This window comes from Trachypithecus francoisi, unplaced genomic scaffold (assembly GCF_009764315.1).
Source record: "Trachypithecus francoisi isolate TF-2019V2 unplaced genomic scaffold, Tfra_2.0 Lachesis_group12, whole genome shotgun sequence".
NCBI lineage: Eukaryota > Metazoa > Chordata > Mammalia > Primates > Cercopithecidae > Trachypithecus > Trachypithecus francoisi.
This window is the reverse complement of record NW_022681457.1, coordinates 67,004,578-67,026,514: the sequence shown is the minus strand read 5'-3', so window position 1 is coordinate 67,026,514 and position 21,937 is coordinate 67,004,578. Positions and strand designations below refer to the sequence as shown.

Sequence of the window (21,937 nt, the reverse complement as noted above, 5' to 3'; positions counted from 1 at the left end):
ATTGCTTGAACCCAGGAGGTGGAGGTTGCAGTGAGCCGAGATCACGCCACTGCATTCCAGCCTGGTGACAGAGTGAGCGAGAGTCCGAAAGTCCCTCGCAAAAAAAAAAAACAAAGTGACAGAACCACCAAAATGTTACAATGTGTGATCCTGAGAGTAAATCCTTCTTAAATATCTATGAAATATATTCTTGGAACAATTATGGAAATTTGAACATGAAATGGATATTGTAAGATTCCATGGAATTGTTAATTTTTAGGGTGTGATTTTAGTACTTTGGTTATATGTATTACCATTACTTTTAGGAGATACAAACTGATTTAGGGGCAAAATGTTATGATGTTTATAACTTAACTCTCAAATGGTATAGCAAAAAAATTTTATAGAAAACCAAAGCAAAGTATACATTTTCAAATCTAGGTGGAGGGTAAAATGGGTGTTCATTATAGAATGCATTCTATGTTTCTGTGTCTCAGGGCATTTTCATAATAAAATTAGGAAAAAATTTCTAAATACACAGCTTTCTTTTTTCAATTTTTTTTTTTTTTTTTTTTTTTGAGACAAAGTCTCACTCTTGTCCCCCAGGCTAGAGTGCAATGGCATGATCTCAGCTCACTGCAACTTCCACCTCCCGGATTCAAGTGATTCTCTTAGCTCAGCCTCCTGAGTAGCTGGGATTACAGGTGCCTGCCACCACGCCTGGCTAATTTTTGTATTTTTAGTAGAGATGGGGTTTCTCTATGTTGGCCAGGCTGGTCTCGAACTCCTGACCTCAGGTAATCTGCCTGCCTCGGCCTTCTAAAGTGCTGGGATTACAGGCGTGAGCCATGGCGCCCGGCCAGACAGCTTTCTTTTTTCTATCCATTTAATTTCTATATTATTGTGGGTAAATCCCCTCACACCTCTCTCTGATGCTTCAAAAGCTATATTCTAAGGTCCTCCCACTCACTACATCCTTAGGGTTTCTCTTCATCTTTAATTTTCTGGTAGAACTTAAGCAATGAGGTCTGAATTCAGATCTTTACATTTTCTTTATATTCTAATGGAGTGCCTTCGTTATTCTGGGCTGCATAACTAAACACCATAGACTCAGTGGCTTATAAACAACTGAAATTTATTTCTCACAGTTTTGGAGGCTGCAAGTCCAAGGTCAGGGTGCCAACATGCTTGGGTTCTGGGAAAGGCCCTCCCTCTTTGGCACTGTAGACTGCTGACTTCCTGCTGCATCCTCATGTAGTTGAAAGAGCTAGCTGGCTCTTTGGCTTCCTCTAATAAAGGCAGCAATCCCATTCAGGAAGGCTGCACCCTCATGACCTGATTTCCTCCTAAAGGCCCTACCTTCAAATACCATCACCTTGTGATTCGTGTTTCAACATAGGAATCGTTACGGGAACACAAACATTCAGCCCATAACACAGATTTTATCAAAGAAGTACTTCATGAAATATACGTGATGAGTGACTTTTCCAAATTTGTCATCTCCACTGTGTCTTCCTGTTAAGAAATCTACTAATAATAATGTTGATGATAATAAAAACAGTAATATCCAATATTAAGCCAAAGTAACATGGGCCAGATAGTTGTTGCTGTATTATACATGTTGGAAACAATTAACCACACTTTTGGGTGTGTTTCATTTTACAGCTGAGGTACCAAGAAGCAAATATTTTGTCTAATATCACACAGATAGTAGAGTAGTGGAAAGGCAATGATGATAAGTATATGCTGTTGCTAGAACACTTTTCCACAACTGTTACATTAACAGCTTTATTTTCTAGTGTGAATTTTCCTAAATTTAATGAGAACTAAGAGATATTTAAGACTCATACATTTATTAAGTTAATATGTCTAAAAAAAGATCAACACATTGACAGAACTTCTTTCTGGCCATAAATATTTTGATATTCTATAAATAGAGCATGACATGGAAACCCTTTCTTATATTAAATTACATTATGAGTTTTCTGATGTTGATAAAGATGTGAATATTGTCTAAAGGCCTTTCTACATACCTTACACTCATAGGGTTTCTCACCAGTGTGAATTCTCTGATGTTCAGTAAGGTGTGAATTAAGTCTAAAGGCCTTCCCACATTGTTTACACTCATAGGGTTTCTCACCAGTATGAATTCTTTGATGTATTCTAAGGTCTACACTACGACTAAAGGCCTTCCCACATTCTTTACATTTGTATGGTTTTACACCCGTATGAATTTTCTGATGTTCAGTGAACTGCCCACGCCGACTAAAGGACTTCCCACATTCTTTACAGTCATAGGGTTTTAAACCAGAATGAATTTTCAGATGTTCTTTAAGATTCCCTCTACGAATAAAGGCCTTTCCACATTCTTTACATTTATAGGGCTTTTCACCAGTGTGAATTCTCTGGTGTTCAGTAAGGTAGAAACCAAATCTAAAGGTCTTCCCACATCGTACACATTTGTAGGGCTTCACATCAGTATGAATTTTCTTATGTAGACTAATTTGAGAGCGCACTCTAAACGTCTTCCCACATTCCTTACATTCATAGGGCTTCACACCAGTGTGAAGTCTCTGATGTTCAGTAAGGACTGAACGAAGCATAAAGGCTTTCCCACATTCCTTACATTCATATGGTTTCTCTCCAGTATGAATTCTAGAATGTACTCTGAGGTCACCACTATAACTAAAAGCCTTCTCACACACCTTACATTCAAAAGGTTTTATACCAGTATGAATTGTTTTATGCCGATTAAGCTGTCCACGCATGTTAAATGATTTCCCACACTCCTTACATTCATAAGGTTTCTTACCTGCATGAGTTCTCCTGTGTTCAGTAAGGTAAAAACTAAGTCCAAAGGTCTTTCCACATTCCTTACATTCGTAGGGTTTTACACCAGTATGAATTTTCTGATGACGGGTAAGTTGTCCACCTACACTAAAAGCTTTCCCACACTCCTTACATTCATAGGGTTTCTTACCTGTATGAATTCTCTCATGTTCTTTCAGATAGAAAACAAGTTGAAAAACTTTTCCACATTCTTTACATTCATAAGATTTCTCACCAGTATGAATTCTTTTATGTTGAGTAAGTTCTAATCTACTAAAAAAGCCCTTATCACATTTCTTACACATATAGGGTTTTTTACCAGTGTGAATTTTCTGATGTCGATTAAGTTGTGAGTAAAGAATAAAGGTCTTCCCACATTCTTGACATTCATAAGGTTTCTCACCAGTATGAAATCTCTGATGCAGAGTAAGTTGATAGCTATGACTAAAAACTTTCCCACATTTCTCACATTTACAGGATTTTTCACCAGTATGAATTTTCTGATGGAGAGTAAGCTGGCAGACATTATTCAAGGTACTCCCACGTTCTTTACAATCATGTTTCACATCAGAATCTATTTTCCCATGTTGAACCAAGTTTGAGTCACAACTTTCCTCACTATTATGAATTATCTGATTCAGAGTAAAAGAGGGGTGTTTTCTACCAGTTGACATTTTTTTAGAGACAATTTTCTTTTGACTGATAGATCTTTCTTCAAGTCCCTGCTGACCCTGAAACTCACTTTTGCTCTGCCACTCATTTCTCAAAATGGATCCTTTCAGACGAAGAGTTTTACTTTTTTCTATTATACTCCCTTTGGATAAACTGATTTCATGAATGTCCTTTTCTGAAGATAATTTCTTGGTCTTATGCCTGGATAACAAACCTGAAAGAAAACATAAAAGTAAACAAAAATTATTTTCCTGTAGCCAGCATAACATAAAGTTTATATTTTCAAAATAGGAAACAAAGTGAAAACAGTTCTTACTGGAAGTCAATGGCTTAAAGAATATTTCAATAAAGTTATGTAATTTGAAATTAGGCAACATGAGCTTTGAAAATGAGAGATTATAGCTGGGCGTGGTGGCTCATGCCTGTAATCCCAGCACTTTGGAAGGCTGAGGCAGGTGGATCATCTGAGGTCAGGAGTTCAAGACTAGCCTGACCAACATGGTGAAACCCCATCTCCACTAAAAAAATACAAAATTAGCCAATCGTTGTGGCAGGCGCCTGTAATCCCAGCTACTTGGGAGGCTGAGGCAGGAGAATTACTTGAACCTGGGAGGCGGAGGTTGCAGTAAGCTGAGATCGTGCCATTGCACTCCAGCCTGGGCTACAAGAGCTAAACTCCATCTCAAAAAAGAAAAAGAGAGATTATATAAGATTGTGGTGGGGAGGCCGAGACGGGCGGATCACGAGGTCAAGAGATCGAGACCATCCTGGCTAACACGGTGAAACCCCGTCTCTACTAAAAATACAAAAAAACTAGCTGGGCGAGGTGGCGGCGCCTGTAGTCCCAGCTACTCGGGAGGCTGAGGCAGGAGAATGGCGTAAACCCGGGAGGCGGAGCTTGCAGTGAGCTGAGATCTGGCCGCTGCACTCCAGTCCGGGCGACAGAGCGAGACTCCGCCTCAAAAAAAAAAAAAAAAAAAAGATTGTGGTGATATGGCAAATAGTTTATTTACATCAGTGGTTCTAAAATTTTATTGTGGATGAGAATCATCTGGGAATTTATCACAAATACTGCTATTTACTTACCACACAAGTCAAGTGAACCAAATCTATAGGAGTCATTTGGTATCTGAATTTTTAATAACTCCACTAGATGATTCTGATATAGATCAAAGTTGGAGAATCTCCACTTAACAATTTTAACAGTTTTTCTTTACTCATAGAATAAAATCCAAACATGTTACCATATAATATAATATGGTCTTTGGTTACCTAAAGCCCTCTTTCAAAGACATTGTCCTCCTTACCCACTCTTATTATGACATTTGCTTCTATTCAGCTCCTTGATTGTGTCATAGCATTTCCCATTCCATATAGTTTTCTATGGGATTTTTCATCTCCTAAAAATAATCTGTCCTGGGCTCTGTGAAAGGCCAACTCCTTCTCATTCTTAATGGTTGGTTAAATATCTCTTACACAGAAAGGCTTGCCCTACTGACTGTAAGGCAGTCTATGTCCTTTATTCTCAATTCTAGCACCATGTTTCATTTCTTCATTTCACAATTTTCAAATGCACATCCACTGATTTTTCTTTTTGCTCTTTTGTTGCTTTTCTGATCCCGAAACCTTCCCAAAGGAAGATGTAATCCTTATTTCATTCAACAGTGAATAACTACCCACTAGCATATAGCAGGCATTAAACAATTGACTGTACAATAAATTAATCATTGTCTTAAAGGAAATTATGATGATGAATGACAGATAAGCCACGTATAGGACAACTGAATATCAGGACAATCACTTAATTTTTATATTTTTGTTAATAATTACAAACTAGCTCTAATCTCTCTCACCTTATTACAGTGATTAAATGCACTCTTTCCTAGCTTACAGATCAGAACAAAAGTAACTCCAAGGTAGCTCAACCAAATGTATAAAATGAAAAAGCCCTTGTTTTGCCTACTCATCCTTTAAATGGCTATCCAATTAAACAGAGATGTTTCCAACCCTGTTGTTCACTGCCTCCTGTGCAAAGAGATGTGTGTTTTCACAGCTGAGTTTTACTACTATTCAGCCACCTACTGGATGCTCACTGTACTGTTTTCTTTTTTTTTTTTTTGAGATGAAGTCTCACTCTGTCGCCCAGGATGGAGTGCAATGGCATGATCTCGTCTCACTGTAACCTGTGTCTCCCAGGTTCAAGCGATTCTCCTGCCTCAGCCTCTTAAGTAGCTGGGATTACAGGTGCATGCTGCCAAACCCAGCTAATTTTTGTATTTTTAGTACAGATGGGGTTTCACTGTGTTGGCCAGGCTGGTCTCGAACTCCTGACCCCAGGTGATCCACCTGCCTCGGCCTCCCAAAGAGCTGGGATTCCAGGCATGAGCTACCATGCCTGGTCACTCTACTTTTTTTTTTTCCCTGAGACAGAGTCTCGCACTGTCACCCAGGCTGGAGTGCAGTGGCACCATCTCGGCTCACTGCAACCTCCGCCTCCCAGTTTCAAGTGATTCTCCTTGCCTCAGCCTCCCAAGTAGCTGGGATTACAGGCACCCACCACCACGCCTGGCTAATTTTTTGGTATTTTTAGTAGAGACGGGGTTTCACTATATTGGCCAGGATGGTCTCGAACCCCTGACCCTGTGATCTGCTCACCTCGGCCTCCCAAAGTGCTGGGATTACAGGCATTAGCCACCGCACCCGGCCCACTGTACTTTCTTTATAACCTTTCTCAGAGGATATCTCTTCTGTTCCCTTACATCTAAAACCAACCATTCCTATACTTGATAGAGAAGTATTTAAATGATTTTTTTAGATATTGTAACAGGTATGTGCCATGTTGAATGGTTTCTGGAAAAAATGAACTAAGAAACTCAACAATTTTAGGGAGAACACAGTAACTGAATAGTATGAGGTGATGGCTGGGAGACTAGAAATGTCAAGGAATCTTATTAACACAGATAAATTAAATGAAAGCTGGAGGGTGGCAATCTAAATAAAACAAGAGCCTAAAAAATCTAAATACTGGCCAGGTGCAGTGGCTCACGCTTGTAATCCCAGCACTTTGGGAGGCCAAGGTGGGTGGATCACCTGAGGTTAGAAGTATTTTCTCTTCAAGTAGATAGATCATAACCTGCTGGGGTTTTATTAGAGCCTAATGACATAGAGGAAAGAAAATACCCAGCTCAGCCCTCTAAGCCATCCCATCACACCTAGCGATGGGGAAAAAACTGGAAGCACTGGTTAAGTTCCGTCCAGTGGCACAGGTGCATCAAAAGACTGAGACCTAATTCTGGGACTAGGGAACACTCTTCTCCCGTTACACCTTATCACTACATTCCTAAAGGCCTATTTACTATCTTTCCCTTTACCCAGTACATCATGTTTACCTTCCAGCAAAAAATTAGAAGGAAAACTAAAAGGCGAGAAACAGTTTGATGAGACTAAACAAGCATCAGAATTAGAATCAGATATGGCAGGAATGCTGGAATTACCAGACCAGGAATTTTAAAAGACTATAAGAAATGTGTTAAGGGCTTTAACAGAAAAAATAGACAACATCCAGATGGATAATGAAAACAGAGAGATGAATATTCTAAGAAAGAATCAAAAAGAAATGCTAAAGATCAAAAACACTGTAATAGAAATGCCTTTGATGTGCTCATCAGTAAACTGGACACAGCCTGAGGAGTCTCTGCACTTGAGGATGTGACAAGAGAAACTTCCAACACTGAAAAGAAAGAGAAAAAAATACTGAAAGAAACAGAACAGATATCCAAGAACTCTGGGGTTAAGTATAAAAGGTGTAAATACACATGATGAAAATACCAGAAGGAGGAAAAAGAGAGAAAGGAAAAGAAGCAATAAATGAAGCAACAATGAATGAGAATTTCTCCAAATTAATATCAGACACTAAACCAGAGATCAGGAATCTCAGAGAACTGCAAATTAAAACAACGAGATACCACTTCACACCTGTTAGAATGGCCAAAATCTAAAACACTGGCAACACCAAATGCTGACAAGGATGTGGAGCAATAGGAACTCTCATTCATTGCTGGGGGAATGCAAAAATATTATAGCCACTTTGGAGAACATTTTGGCAGTTTCCTACAAAACTAAACATATTCTTATCATACTACTCAGCAATCATATTCCTTGGTGTTTACCCAAATAAAATGAAAGCTTATGTTCATACAAAAACCTGCACACAAATGCATATAGCAGCTTTATTCAAAACTTCCAATACTTAAAAAACAACCAAGATGTCCTTTAGTAGGTGAATGGATAAGCTGTGGTACATCCAGAGAATGGACTATTATTCAGTGCTAAAAGAATAAGCCATCACAAAAAGATGTTGAGGAAACTTAAATGCATATTACTAAGTGAAAGACACCAATCTTAGAAGGCTACATACTATATGATCCAACTACATGACAGTCTGAAAAAGGCAAAACTATGGAGACAGTAAAAGGCTCAGTGGTTTCTAAGGGTTAGGGTGGAATGAGGGATGACTAGGCCAAACAGAAATTTTAGAGCAGTGAAACTACTCTGTATGATACTACAGTTGTGGATACGTGTCATTATATATTTTTCAAAGTTAACAGAATTTATAACACCAAGAGTGAACCTTAATACAGACTGTGGACTTTGGGTGATAATGATGTGTCAATGTGGGTTTATCAACTGTAACAAATGTACCCCTGTAATATGGAATGTTGGTAGTTGGGGAGGGGGTGTATGTTTGAGGACAGAAAGTATATAGGAACTCTGTACTTTCTGTGAAATTTTCCTGTAAGCCTGATTTTTTTTTTTTTTTTTTTTTTTTTTGAGACGGAGTCTCGCTCTGTCGCCCGGACTGGAGTGCAGTGGCCGGATCTCAGCTCACTGCAAGCTCCGCCTCCCGGGTTTACGCCATTCTCCTGCCTCAGCCTCCCAAGTAGCTGGGACTACAGGCGCCCGCCACCTCGCCTGGCTAGTTTTTTGTATTTTTTAGTAGAGATGGGGTTTCACCATGTTAGCCAGGATGGTCTCGATCTCCTGACCTCATGATCCGCCTGTCTCGGCCTCCCAAAGTGCTGGGATTACAGGCTTGAGCCACCGCGCCCGGCCAAACCTGATTTTAAAAATAAAGTTTGTTAATTAATAGAAAGTTACTCCAGGGTCAGGCGCGGGGGCTCAAACCTGTAATCCCAGCACTTTGGGAGGCCGAGACGGGCGGATCATGAGGTCAGGAGATCGAGACCATCCTGGCTAACATGGAAAAACCCCGTCTCTACTAAAAACTACAAAAAAAACTAGCCAGGCGAGGTGGCGGCGCCTGTAGTCCCAGCTACCCAGGAGGCTGAGGCAGGAGAATGGCATGAACCCGGGAGGCGGAGCTTGCAGTGAGCTGAAGATCCGGCCACAGCACTCCAGCCTGGGTGACAGAGCGAGACTCCGTCTCAAAAAAAAAAAGAAAAAAGAAAGTTACTCCAGAAACTAGTAAAATATTGCAAAATATATATCTAGTATCTAAACTAATAAAATATTGTAAAATATATATCTAGTATCTAAAGTAATAAAATATTGCAAAATATATATCTGATAAAGAGGTTGATGATAAGATATATAAAGAACTCTTACAAATCAAGAAGATAAACAAAATGGATAATATCAATGGGAATTTTTGTGTCCTTGTATGAGAAAAAGAGTTCTCAGATACAAAAGCACAATTCATAAAAGAAAAAAAAGATACATTTGGCTTCATCAAAATGAAAAATGTCTGCACTGCAAAAGATAAGATTAAGAAAATGAAAAGACATGCCATCGCAATCTAGGAGAAAATATTTGCTGATAATATATGTAAATAAAATTCTTCTATTCAGAATATATTTTTATAACTCTTGCAACTCAATAATAACACAAACAACCTAATATTAAGAATGGGCAAAACACTGAACAGCCTTTTCACCAAAGAAGCTATGCCAGTAGCCAATAAGCAATTGCTTAACGTCAACCACAATTAGATACCACTACACACACACTGGAATGGCTGTTCTCAAAAAGACAGGTAATAGCACGTGTTGGTGAGAAGACAGGGAAACTGAAACCCTCATGCATTGTTATTGGGAAGATACAGCGATATAGGTAGTTTAGAACACATTTTGGCAGTTTCTTATAAAGTGAAAGTTATATTCATCATATAACCCAGCAGTTCCATGCCTATGAATCCAACTAAGATGAATTAAGACATATGTCCACACAATGATATGTATACCCATGTTTATAGTAGCATTATTGACAACAGTCCCAAACTATAAACAATCCAAAAGTCCATCACTGGTAAGTAGATAAGTAAAATATGGTATATCCCTACAAAAGAACATATTTGGCAATAAAAATATATTACTAATACATGCTGCTTCATAAATGGACCTCCAGAACATTATGCTAAGTTAAAGAAGCCAGATTCAAAAGACTGTACATTGCATGATCCCATTCATATGAAATGTTCAGAAAAGGAAAATTGACAAAAATGGAAGGTAGGTCAGTAGATGCCTAAAGCTGGAGGTGGAAGAAGGGATTAACTGCAAAGGGGCATAAGGAAACATTTGGGGATGATGGAAATATTCTAAAACTGGATTGCCATGATGGCTGCCTAACTATAAATTGACTAAAAGTCACCAAATGTGCACTTACAGTGAGTACATTTTATGTTATGTAAATTATACCTCAATAAAATTGCTAAAAAATTTAATGGATAAAAATTCTAAACAGACACTTTTTACTAAAGGAAATAAAGGAATGGCAAATAAACGAAAATATGTTCAACATTAGTCATTAGTTAAATGCAAATTAAAATCACAATGAGATATACCTACATATCCACTAAAATGACTAAGATTAAAATGACTGACAATACCACAGGCTGGCAAGAATGTGGAGCTATTGGACATCTACTGGGAATGCCAAAAAATATAGCCACTTTGGACAGTTTCTTTCTTTTTTTTTTTTGGAGACAGAGTTTTGCTCTTGTTGCCCAGGCTGGAGTGCAGTGGCACGATCTTGGCTCACTGCAACCTCCGCCTTCCAGTTTCAAGTGATTCTCCTGCCTCAGCCTCCTGGGTAGCTGGGATTACAGGCATGCGCCACCACGCCCAGCTAATTTTTGTATTTTTAGTAGAGACGGGGTTTCCCCACGTTGGCCAGGCTGGTCTTGACCTCCTGACCTCATGATCCATCCGCCTTGGCCTCCCAAAGTGCTGGGATTACAGGCGTGAGCCACCACACCCAGCCCAGTTTTTTTTTTTTTTTTTGAATAAAGTTTTTACAGGTGTGTACCACCATCCTAGCTAATTTTTGTATTTTTAGTAGAGACAGGTTTGCCACGTTGCGCAGGCTGGTCTAGAACTCCTGGGCTCAAGCGATCTGCCTGCCTTAGCCTCCCAAAAAAGTGCTGGGATTACAGGCATGAGCCACTGTGCTCGGTCCAGTTTCTTATATACACTTACATAATCCATGAATCCCACCCTCAGGTATTTTACCCAAGGTAACAAAGCATACATTCAAACAAAGACTTGTAAACAAGCACTCATAATAGCTTTACTCATACTCGTGAAAGACTAGAAACAATTTAGATGTTCATAAACTGTTAACAAGTAGATACGAAATACTATTCAGCAAGAAAAAGGAATTAACTACTGAGACTTCTAACTACTTGGATGAATCTCATAGAAGTGGAAGAAGTATGACACAAAATACTGCATACTCTGATTTATTTGATATGAAGTTGTAGAAAAGACACAATTAGGGAAAGAAGGCAACTTAGTTTCCTGTCACGGGCTGTGCTGAAAATGGGGGAAGGGTACTGACTGTAAAGAAACATAATAGAAAGTGTTGACATGGTGGACATATTCTAGATCTTGACTGAAGTGGTGATGATTTTACAAGACTCATGTGTTTGTCCAAAATAACTAAACAGATACAATTAATGAATTTTCTTGTATATAAATCATATCTCAATAAAGCTGATTTGAAAAAAAATAGTAAGGCTATTTTCCAAAGCTCTATGTAATGCTCTAAACAAAATAACCTGTACATTCCAGAATAAAAAATTTTAAGGAAACTATTAATTTCCTGTATTGACCACAGAAGAAAAAAAGCCTAAGCAAATGAAATTCCATTGTGAAACACCTATCCTTGCAATTTCATAGACGTCTATAAAAGTTTTATAGAACAGATAATTTTAAAGTTAGTTTAGCTACTCAAGAAAACAGCAAAAAGAAAAGTTATCTTATCCTTTATATAAAATCATGATAAGCAAAACAACTAAGCAGAATTAAGAATTTTAGAGGTAAACATTTTTAAGGAAGAATGAAAAACTATCATGATTTGCAAATGATCTGATTATATACAACCCAAGAATTTCAATTTAAAAAAAACTGCAAAGAAAATACAAATCAGAATTTGGCTTGATATAGAAGAATCAATATACTGTGTAGAACTTAATAGCCTTTTCTTCATATTTTAAAAAATACTTTTTTTTACATTGATAGATAAAATTGTATGTATTTACTCTGTACAACATATTTTGAAGAATATATACATTGTGAAATGACTAAATCTGGTATACAGTAAATAATGTTAACTGTTATTATTATTAACTCCTGATTAATAGAAAATAAAAAGTGAACGAGCTAGTGAGAGGCAGGTAAACTGAACACCAGTATTCAAAATATATTTACATCTTTCACTTCAAATATAACTCTCCCTTCCCTCCTGCCAATTCTTAGCTGATGATCTCCCTTATTCTTCTAATAAAAATGAAGCATTGAAAAGAAATACATAATACCACATCAATCAACCCACCTATATCCATTGTCATAGCTATAGTTCTCTAAATTTTTCTCGTGCACTGGATCCTGCCTCCTTGTCCTCCAATTTCCATAATTATCCTTCCCTCCACTACAATTTTTCCCCTTTCTATAGAATCATTTCCATCTTAAAAATCTCACATCTTGAAATAGACTCCTGGCCAGGCACGGTGGCTCACGCCTGTAATCCCAGCACTTTGGGAGGCCAAGATGGGCGGATCACCTGAGGTCAGGAGTTCAAGACCAGCCTAGCCAACATGGTGAGACCCCATTTCTACTAAAAATACAAAAATTAGCCAGGTGTGGTGGCAGGCGCTTGTAATACCAGCTACTCGGGAGGCTGAGGCAGGGGAATTGCTTGAACCTGGGAGATGCAGGTTGCAGTGAGCCGAGATCGCGCCACTGCACTGCAGCCTGGGCGACAAGAGCAAAATTCCATCTCAAAAAAAATAATAATAAAAGATTCCTTACATCCCATATCCTCTTCTAGCGACTAACCCCTTATCTAGTTCCCTCCTAACAGAATTCCCATTAGAAAAGTTTTCTATCTCACTGTCATCACTACCTCACCTCCCATTTTATTTCAGTCACATCTGGCAGGCTTTTTTCACCTCCGACTCCACGGAAACCTTGTCCTCTTAACACAAGGTCACCACCAGCTTCTTTCCTGCCATATCCTATAGGCAATTTACAGTTCAGTGGACCTCACAGATAACTACTCCCTTCCACTTGAAACATTTTCTTTTTTTTTTGAGGCGGAGTCTCGCTCTGTCGCCCAGACTGGAGTGCAGTGGCATGATCTCGGCTCCCTGCAAGCTCCGCCTCCCAGGTTCAAGCCATTCTCCTGCCTCAGCCTCCCGAGTAGCTGGGACTACAGGCGCCTGCCACCACGCCCGGCTAATTTTTTTGTATTTTTAGTAGAGATGGGGTTTCACCGTGTTAGCCAGGATTGTCTGGATCTCCTGACCTCGTGATCCACCCACCTCGGCCTCCCAAAGTGCTGGGATTACAGGCTTGAGCCATGGCGTCCAGCCAAAACATTTTCTTCATTTGACTTTTTTGGTACCACTCTCCAGGCCCACTTGTTCTCAATCTACTTGCTGCCTCCTCTTCCTTCTCTAAATAGAGTGCCCCAGACCTCAGTCTTTTTCTCATCTGGCTCCCTTCATTCTATGAAACTCATTTGCTAAAGGCAGGGAATCAGCAAACTTTCTGTAACGGACCAGACAGTCGATATCTTATGCATTGCGAGCCATATGACTTCTGTCTCAACTACTCAACTCTGCCATAGACAATACATTAAATAATTAAGTGTGGCTACGTTTCAATAAAACTTTATTTACAAAAATAGGTAGTAGGTCAGATCAGCCCTAAGTGATCTTATTCAGTCAGTTCATTGGCTGGACACCCAAGTTAATATAACTTGTCCTACCATCTCTCTTGACTGTTCAACATCTCAATTTTGATAACAAGTAGGCATTTTAAATATATATACCTAAATCAGGACTCTATTTCCATCTTCCAAGCTATCTTTCCCATATGTCCATCTCAGCAAATTATATACACTTAGCTGCTGGTTCACCTATGATTTCTTGTTCACTCATACCCCATGGCATGTCTGTTAGCTCTACTTTCAAATTATAAGATGAATACAGCATCTTCTCACCACCCCTCACCACTACCATCCCAATCCAAGCTACTATCACTGCTAATCTAGACTTCTGAACTAGCCTGATAACTGATCTTTCTGCTTCCAATCTTGCCCCTGTTTAGTATATTCTTCACAGAGCATCTACAGCAATCGTTTAAAAACGTATTTTTGATTATGGCTTTCAATCACTCTTGGAAAAGAAAAATCCAAATTTTTTGCTATGATAAACAGAACCAGATCTGGCCCCTGCTCAGCTCTAAATTCATATTTAGTTACTCTTCCCCACTCTGAATCTGCTCTGAGCTTCTTCAAGTTCTTCAAACACACAAAACTCACTTCTCCACTGTGCTTGGAATTATTTTCTTCCAGATATTCACATAGCCTAAGCCTATACTGTACATCTCTGCACATATATTCACTCTTCGAAGAGCCTTCCCTGGGCAACCCACCTAAATTAAACCTGCTCAAACTCTATCTCCTTACCCTTCATAGGTTCCTTTCATAGCATGCATCATTATTTATATTCATTTGTTTACAGTTTACTATGTATCTCCCCTACGACAATGTTAATTCCATTAGTGTGGGGAGGTTTTGGCTTTATTCACCAAGGTACTGATATATGCTGAATATGTGAAAGACTGAACTTTTAGACATTAGAAACAAGCACACATATCAATGGAGAAAAGATAGGAAGCAACTGATTGCACTGGGAAAGCACATTCTTTTTACTGAAATGGAGAGTAATATGGGTGGAAACAAAAACAAAGACAGGTGGTAAGTAGGAGCCAAGATGAGGTTCTCTTGATAGTTCATGCTAAGATGATCTGTTTTCTTCGCTGTCTTAGGTCTTTTCTCCAAAGGCCTGAGGCCTCTGAGAGGAACTACCTACACAGCATGCAAAGCCTGTGTATGCTCCCTCACCAGCTGGCCGCGACTGGCAATGAGGGCTTCCATCTGCCTGATGAACTCTCAACTCACCTGGGTACTGTCTTCCTGTCACATCCCTCGCTGCCACGCAGGGCTCTTTCCCTTGCTCCAATAAGGTAATCACATCTGGCTTTGAGCCAGAATATCCTGCTTCCAAGAAAGAAATACAAGAATATATAGAAGTAAAACATTGCACGTTCAGAAACATTTTGAGACTTGGTTAAATTCATATGGATCAACGTGATTTCGATAAAGACTTCAGAAAAAACTGACAGGATTAAAGAATATTCAACTTAGTGTAACCTCAGGATCTCAGAGAATAAAGAAACTTGATGGGCAGGGGAATTAAAATTCATCCAGGAGAATTTTAATTCATTTTAGAATTAAAACTCATACAGACTGGGTCTATTGAGAGGCAGTAGTTATTGAGGGCACAGACTCTGAAGCCAGACCATGTGGGTCCAAATTCTACTCTGCTACCTACTGACTAATGATTGTAAACAAACTGGTTAAATTCTTTGGGCCTCGGTTTTTTCATCTATAAAATGAAAGCAAAAGTAGTACCTTTTCTTTTCTTTTTTTCTTTTGTATCTCATAGCTAATACTTAGAATGGTGCCTAGTATACAATAAGCACTCTATTAGCTATTATTATTTTTGTTGTTAATTTGCTTAGAGCAAAACAAGAAGCTTCCTAAGATATTTCTAGGTTCTTGCTAACATATTCATTTAAAGTTAGATGCTAAGTTAATAAATTTTATTTTACTCTAACTAATTTCAACTTTTATTTTAGATACAGGGCCAAATGTGCAGGTTTGTTACCTGGGGATATTGTGTGATGCTGAAGTTTGAGGTACGTGTGATCCCACCACCCAGGTACTGAGCATAATGTCCAATAGGTAAAACTTTCAATCACAAATCAGTAAGAGAAAATGTTTGTTTTAGGAAGTAGAATGCATTCACTTTAATTTTAAGTCAATTTTATTGGTCTGAACCATGGCATGTAAATTGTAGACCCTGGGTGGGGCTGTTATCCTCGCAGGCATGTTACCAAATAACAGAGCATCCATAGCAATTCTGAGCTCAAGTGCAATGTGAAACCTGATTTCATTGGCATTGGCTTTGGAGTAAATGCCCCAAAATTCAAATCCAGTCTCTTAACTATTAAGGGAGAAGCAACTACAAGAATGGATTCAGGAACATTTCATGAGGCTCAGGGAAGTATGGTGAAAATGAAAGCATTTAGTGGAAGTGCCATTCACAAACCATCAAAGTTCAGTCCAGTCCTTGAGGAAGAGAGAAGAAATTCAGCTAGTTTCTTAATAATATCTCCTAAATTTATGGAAGAGAAAGCTACTATTTCAGAAAACAGAGTCTACATTATTTGGCATAGGTGACCTTACCCAGTGAGACCAAGTTACTATAATTCTCCAACATCACATCTCTGTACAATTTCCTCTGAGTAGTGTCCAGGCACTCCCATTCCTTCTGAGAGAAGTCTATAGTCACATCCCTGAACGTCACCAATGCCTGAAACCATAAACCAACATATTACTGGTGAAATTACAGAACAAGTATTTTAAAAAGAAGCAAAGGAGATAAAAGGTTTCATTGCAGCAAGGGGTACTATACTAAACTCTAGGCTGGGGCTGAAAGCTTATGATAAAGACAGAAGAAAGGAACCAGGTGTTCTAAAGTAGAGTCACGTCATTTTCTTAAAGAATCCAGCCAATGTATGCAAAATTTCCTGTATATTATGGGGTTCTTTACTCAAAACATTTCTGGAAACAAATAAGTGTTTCCCAATTCAATTAAACAGTGGATACAAGCAAATAAACTATATTTCTACCTCAAAAATTCTCAATAAATTATTACTTAATAATAAATACTTTAAGAAAACCACTTAATAAATAACTTAAAGAAAAAAGAATACTATATCCTCTTTTTCTTTTAAGTTTATCTATCTATCTATTGATCAACTGATTGATCAATCGATATGGGGATCTCGCTCTGTTGCCCAGGATGGAGTACAGTGGTGAACTCAGAAGTTCAAGGCCATAGTACCTCACTGCAAATCTGGGAGAATACAATTATCTAATATTTATGTATCTGGATGATTTTTTTATAAGCACTACACACCTTCTTTGTTCTTGAGATTAAGAATACTGATGTAATGAACCAGAATCATACTGATGTCAAGACTAGCACATTCGGTTTAACCACAAAATGCATCTTACTATGGGTTTTCACCTCTGAGAGTCTCAGGAAAGATCCCCTGACCTCTCTATAAGCAGGCCCCAACCACATACTGAAACTGAGGCCAATCAATATTAAACTGCGTTTTATCTACAGACATAGGATCTGTGGAAAACTGCAGTGCTTTCCTATGTGTAGTCAAATGAGTCCATTCTTGGTTTCATTATACCTCAGATCCGACAAAGAATGGTAAAGTACCTCCATCTAGGAACTTCATGTCTGTCTATCCCTGCTCTAGATAGAGACTGAGTACCCTGAATTATCTCGTCAATGTGCACATGGATACTGGTTAGAAAAGAGAGGGGGCACAAGGGAGGAGCTTGGAAACGTGGGGATTAAGAAAAAATTATGTTAGGAAGTGTCAGCATAAAGAGCGAAAATGTTCACATGATCTTGAAAAACAAAAGAATCTAAAGGAAAGAGAAACTAACTTACATGGGCCATGGTTTTAGACTCACAAGAACTTTTCAGTCTTCCACAGGATTATTCTGCTGGAGAAGCAAAGTTCTGAGAAGCCTGAGTTAGAGAAGAAAAAAATGAGGCAATGAGACTAGGTTTGCCTCAGAGGTAAAAACATGATATAAATTAATAATCTTGTATTTTCCATTGTTGCTTCTAAACACTTCCCCTAAACTTCCCTCACCTCCCTCCGACATACTCTCACCACACCAAGGGAACCTGGCTGTACAAGGATGGACACAGTGCAGAGGTTCTCCTGCATTAGAACACACAACTAATATTTCAGCAGGAGAGTTCTGGGCCAATCCCCACTATGAGGACACTATCCCCACTATCAGTACTGATCTAGGCCCAAAGCTGGGATGTTCCGAACTGCCCAGAGTAGATTCTCTTCCCTCAATTCTCACCATCCAAAGGGGACAGACCACATTGTCCAAAGCAGACTGCCTTCATGGCCTTAGGAGCTTCTTGGCTTCCCCAGAGTTAAAGACGAAAGATAGGCCGGGCGCGGTGGCTCAAGCCTGTAATCCCAGCACTTTGGGAGGCCGAGACGGGCGGATCACAAAGTCAGGAGATCGAGACCACCCTGGCTAATACGGTGAAACCCCGTCTCTACTAAAGAATACAAAAAACTAGCCGGGCGACGAGGCGGGCGCCTGTAGTCCCAGCTACTTGGGAGGCGGAGGCAGGAGAATGGCGTAAACCCGGGAGGCGGAGCTTGCAGTGAGCTGAGATCCGGCCACCGCACTCCAGCCTGGGAGACAGAGCCAGACTCCGTCTCAAAAAAAAATAAAATAAAATAAAATAAATAAATAAAAATAAAAATAAAGACGAAAGATAAAACAGACTAGGAGTTTGCAACCTGTGGCCCATGGGCCAGATCTGGCCCGCCCACATGTTTTTGTAAATAAAGTTGGAACAGAACACAGCTGTGCTCATTTGTTTACTTCTGACTATGGCTACTTTCAGAAAGCTACAATAGCCAAGTTGAGTAGTTGCAATAGAGACTGTATGGGCCACACAGCCTAAAATACTTCCTATTTGACCCTCTATAAAAACCATTTGCTGGCCGGGCATGGTGGCTCACATCTATAATCCCAGCACTTTGGGAGGCCGAGGCGGGCGGATCACCTGAGGTCGGGAGTTCAAGACCAGCCTGACCAACATGGAGAAACCCTGTCTCTACTAAAAATACAAAATTAGCTGGGTGTGGTGGTACACGCCTGTAATCCCAGCTACTCAGGAGGCTGAGGCAGGAGAATCGCTTGAATCTGGGAGGCGGAGGCTGTGGTGAGCTGTGATCGTCCCATTGTACTCCAGCCTGTGCAACAAGAGCGAGACTCCGTCTAAAAAAAAAAAAAACAAAAAACAGTTGCTGATTCCTGGCATAGACAATCCATGATGGCTTTTATCATTGCAAAATTATACTTGCACACTGGGATCCCTTTTCCTAGCCTGAACTAGAACTCCCACAATCCTCAGCGCTCACCACTCCCCGTTTCCTTCAATCAGAAGAGTCCCCAGGGTCCCTGCAGGACATCATTCACCCTCCCTTCTCCCTCAGTACTCAAATTAGAGGGAGAAGTAAGTTTATGGCCCTGGAAGCAATTTAAAAAAATCAACTTTTATGTGATACATACCTTATATATAGATATTTAATCCTTAGAACAGCTCTACAGTGTCATTATTATCTCCACTTCAACATCAGAAAAACAGAAACCTAAATCCACTATTAATAAACAAGACATCTGAGTTCTGAATCCACAATTCTCCAACTACAAAGCCAGTTCTTTTTCAACTGTGCTCTTGTCACTGATACCCAGAATTTCTTATTATGCCTAATAAAACCTGAGCGTGAATAATGACTCGGGTTTAATGACTAAAAGCTATTAAATGTTGCTACTCATTAAGATAATATACGTTAAAGTGGCAAATAGCATTTTATATTTACAACACGGGAACATTGAAAAGACTGATAATAACATGTTGAACTGGAGTAGAATAGATGACCTCACAGCATGTTATATACTGGTGCCACCTTAAAGAGGGTAAATTAGAAATTATATTAGCAGGCCGGGCGCGGTGGCTCAAGCCTGTAATCCCAGCACTTTGGGAGGCCGAGACGGGCGGATCACGAGGTCAGGAGATCGAGACCATTCTGGCGAACACGGTGAAACCCCATCTCTACTAAAAAAATACAAAAAACTAGCCGGGCTGAGGCAGGAGAATGGCATAAACCCAGGAGGCGGAGCTTGCAGTGAGCCGAGATCGCGCCACTGCACTCCAGCCTGGGCGACAGAGCGAGACTCTGTCTCAAAAAAAAAAAAAGGAAAAGAAATTATATTAGCAGAATTTAATAATGTGAGCCAGATGTTTCAGCAATCTCACTCCTATGACCCTGTCTAAGGAAAATAATTATATATGTTCACTAGGATATATGCAGACAGGTGCAGATAGACTAATTTTAAAATGGAAAAAGCTAGATACAAACATAAATTAGACTTAAATAAAGATCAGGTTAAATAAATTCTAGTGTATCCATATAATAGAAAATAAAGTAGCCATCAGAAATAATATAGATTGGGAGTCTGCAAACTTTTCCTGCAAAGAACCACATAATAAGTATTTCAGGCTTTGTGGGCCAGCTGGAGGATACCTTGAACCCAGGAGTTTGAGACTGCACTGAGCTATAATGGCCCCACTGCACTCCAGCCTGGGTGAGACAGTGAGACCCTGTCTCTTTAAAACAAACAAATACAGTATCTACAAAGTGCAATCAAATGACGCACAATAAAATGAGGTATGCCTACATTATCATTAATGTTGACACGAATATCTTCAAACAAGAGGGAAGAAAGTACATTTGTCTATAAAAGGGCAACACAACAGATCCTTGTGGTGATGGAAATGATCTGTCTTGACTATCAATGTCAACATCCTGGTTGTCATATTATACTACAGTCCTGCAAGATGTTATCATTGGAGAAGACTTAAGTTGAGGATAACACACAATGTCTCTATTATTTCTTACAACCTCATATGAATCTGCAATCATCTCAAATTGAAAAAATAATTTAAAGAAATTTTAAGAATTTCATTTTCAAATATTTGCTAGATGAATTAAGTTTTTACCACCTTCAAATCTTGAAGGCAAATTAATGCTCCAGGTTGTACTGTTCAATAGGAAGACTGCTAGCCATATATAGCTGTTTACATTTAGATTTATTAAAATTGAACACAATTTTACAAATTCGTTCTTCAGTCAAACCAGCCACATTTCAATTTCTCAGTAGCCATATGTAGCTAGTGCCTATTGTATTGGAGAGCACAGATATACAAAATGGAACCCAGTTTTGCAGAAATTTCTGTTAAAAAGCATTGTTCCAAAGTGTTACACGACTGATATCCTCACTTTACAGGTGAGAAAACTGAAGCCAGGAATCTGTATAACACAGCGCTGCTCATTCTCAGAATATTATGCTCACACCCTTCTTCCCCCACATCCACTGCCACAAGTGAATTCTCAATGAATCATTCACTAAATTTATATAATTTCATAGGAATGTATTTTAAATTCATGACCATGCAAAGAAAAATCAATTTCTTACAGGATATAAGATACTCAGTCGCAGGCTGAATCTGATTAAACAGACATCACCCTCAAAGCTATAATCAAACCATTCCCAAGACCCTTCCGCACACAATCCTAATGCGCCAATAATAGCCTCTCTCACAGTCTCAAGCATAATCTGAAGCACATCACACAGACATGGCCACTATCCACTCTGCCCCCACAGAGGACACTCGAACACGGACACGCGAGCGCACAGACACAGACGCACACACATGGCCGTGAAGAATGCGTCACACTTGCGAACCCCGGTGAGCAGCAACCCGGTATCGTGGCCACTGCGTCACGACCAGAGCTGTCAGAGAGAAATCCAGACCTTACCTGACAGCCTTTTGCAGTTCTTCTAGCCCGGGACGACATTCACCTGAAGGCACCACGGCAAGATTCAACCTCTTTGTGTGAGATTCTCTGGAATTTCTGGGGCGTTACTTGAGTATAATGAAATAGGGTAGGCTCAGACCATAGTAGGGTAAGTCCCACAGTTCGAGCAAGGGAGCCGCAGGGATCGCTCTGTTTTGGAGCGCTGGACCTGATCTTAGCCGCTGGGCCTGCGCAGACACGACCCGGCCGGTTTCCAGTTGTAGACTACGTTTCCCGAAGGCCCCTGCGTCGCTGCGCCCCGTCGTACACCTACGCTGTTACGTCTTGACGCACGGAGCCTGTCTGCGCCGGCCAGGTGA

At 39.7% G+C, this 21,937-nt stretch overlaps 2 protein-coding genes across 5 annotated transcripts in view; one reads left to right on the top strand and one right to left on the bottom strand.

The window, feature by feature from the left end:
• Positions 1-1,095: 1,095 nt before the first annotated feature.
• ZNF540 (zinc finger protein 540) lies at positions 1,096-21,839 on the bottom strand. Of its 3 annotated transcripts, none has more exons than XM_033226021.1 (5): positions 21,579-21,819; positions 17,603-17,683; positions 16,315-16,441; positions 14,965-15,060; positions 1,096-3,694 (listed from the first exon to the last, which is right to left on the bottom strand). In XM_033226021.1, the coding sequence occupies exons 2-5, from the start codon at positions 17,609-17,611 to the stop codon at positions 1,944-1,946; spliced, it is 1,983 nt and encodes a 660-aa protein (XP_033081912.1). In that variant the 5' UTR covers positions 17,612-17,683; positions 21,579-21,819; the 3' UTR covers positions 1,096-1,943. The 3 variants fall into 3 exon arrangements, with proteins under 3 accessions (XP_033081912.1, XP_033081911.1, XP_033081914.1); XM_033226020.1 differs by having other exon boundaries at positions 1,108-3,694; positions 14,965-15,063; positions 21,579-21,820; XM_033226023.1 differs by lacking the exon at positions 14,965-15,060 and having other exon boundaries at positions 1,108-3,694; positions 21,579-21,839.
• Positions 21,586-21,937, top strand: part of ZNF571 (zinc finger protein 571) — a 33,311-nt gene continuing 32,959 nt past the window's right edge. Inside the window, exon 1 of one of the 2 annotated variants that reach the window (XM_033226028.1) lies at positions 21,586-21,655. The gene's annotated coding sequence lies outside the window, so the exon portion shown is untranslated. Of the gene's footprint in view, positions 21,656-21,828; positions 21,934-21,937 lie in introns of those variants that run through there. The other variant, XM_033226025.1, reaches the window with a different exon arrangement.

Coding starts and splice junctions, on each gene's coding strand:
- ZNF540 (XM_033226020.1), bottom strand. Junction 15,064..16,314: donor TAGTAACTTGGTCTCACTGG/GTAAGGTCACCT, acceptor CTTTCTTGGAAG/CAGGATATTCTGGCTCAAAG. Junction 3,695..14,964: donor GACAGGAAGACAGTACCCAG/GTGAGTTGAGAG, acceptor GTTTTCTTTCAG/GTTTGTTATCCAGGCATAAG.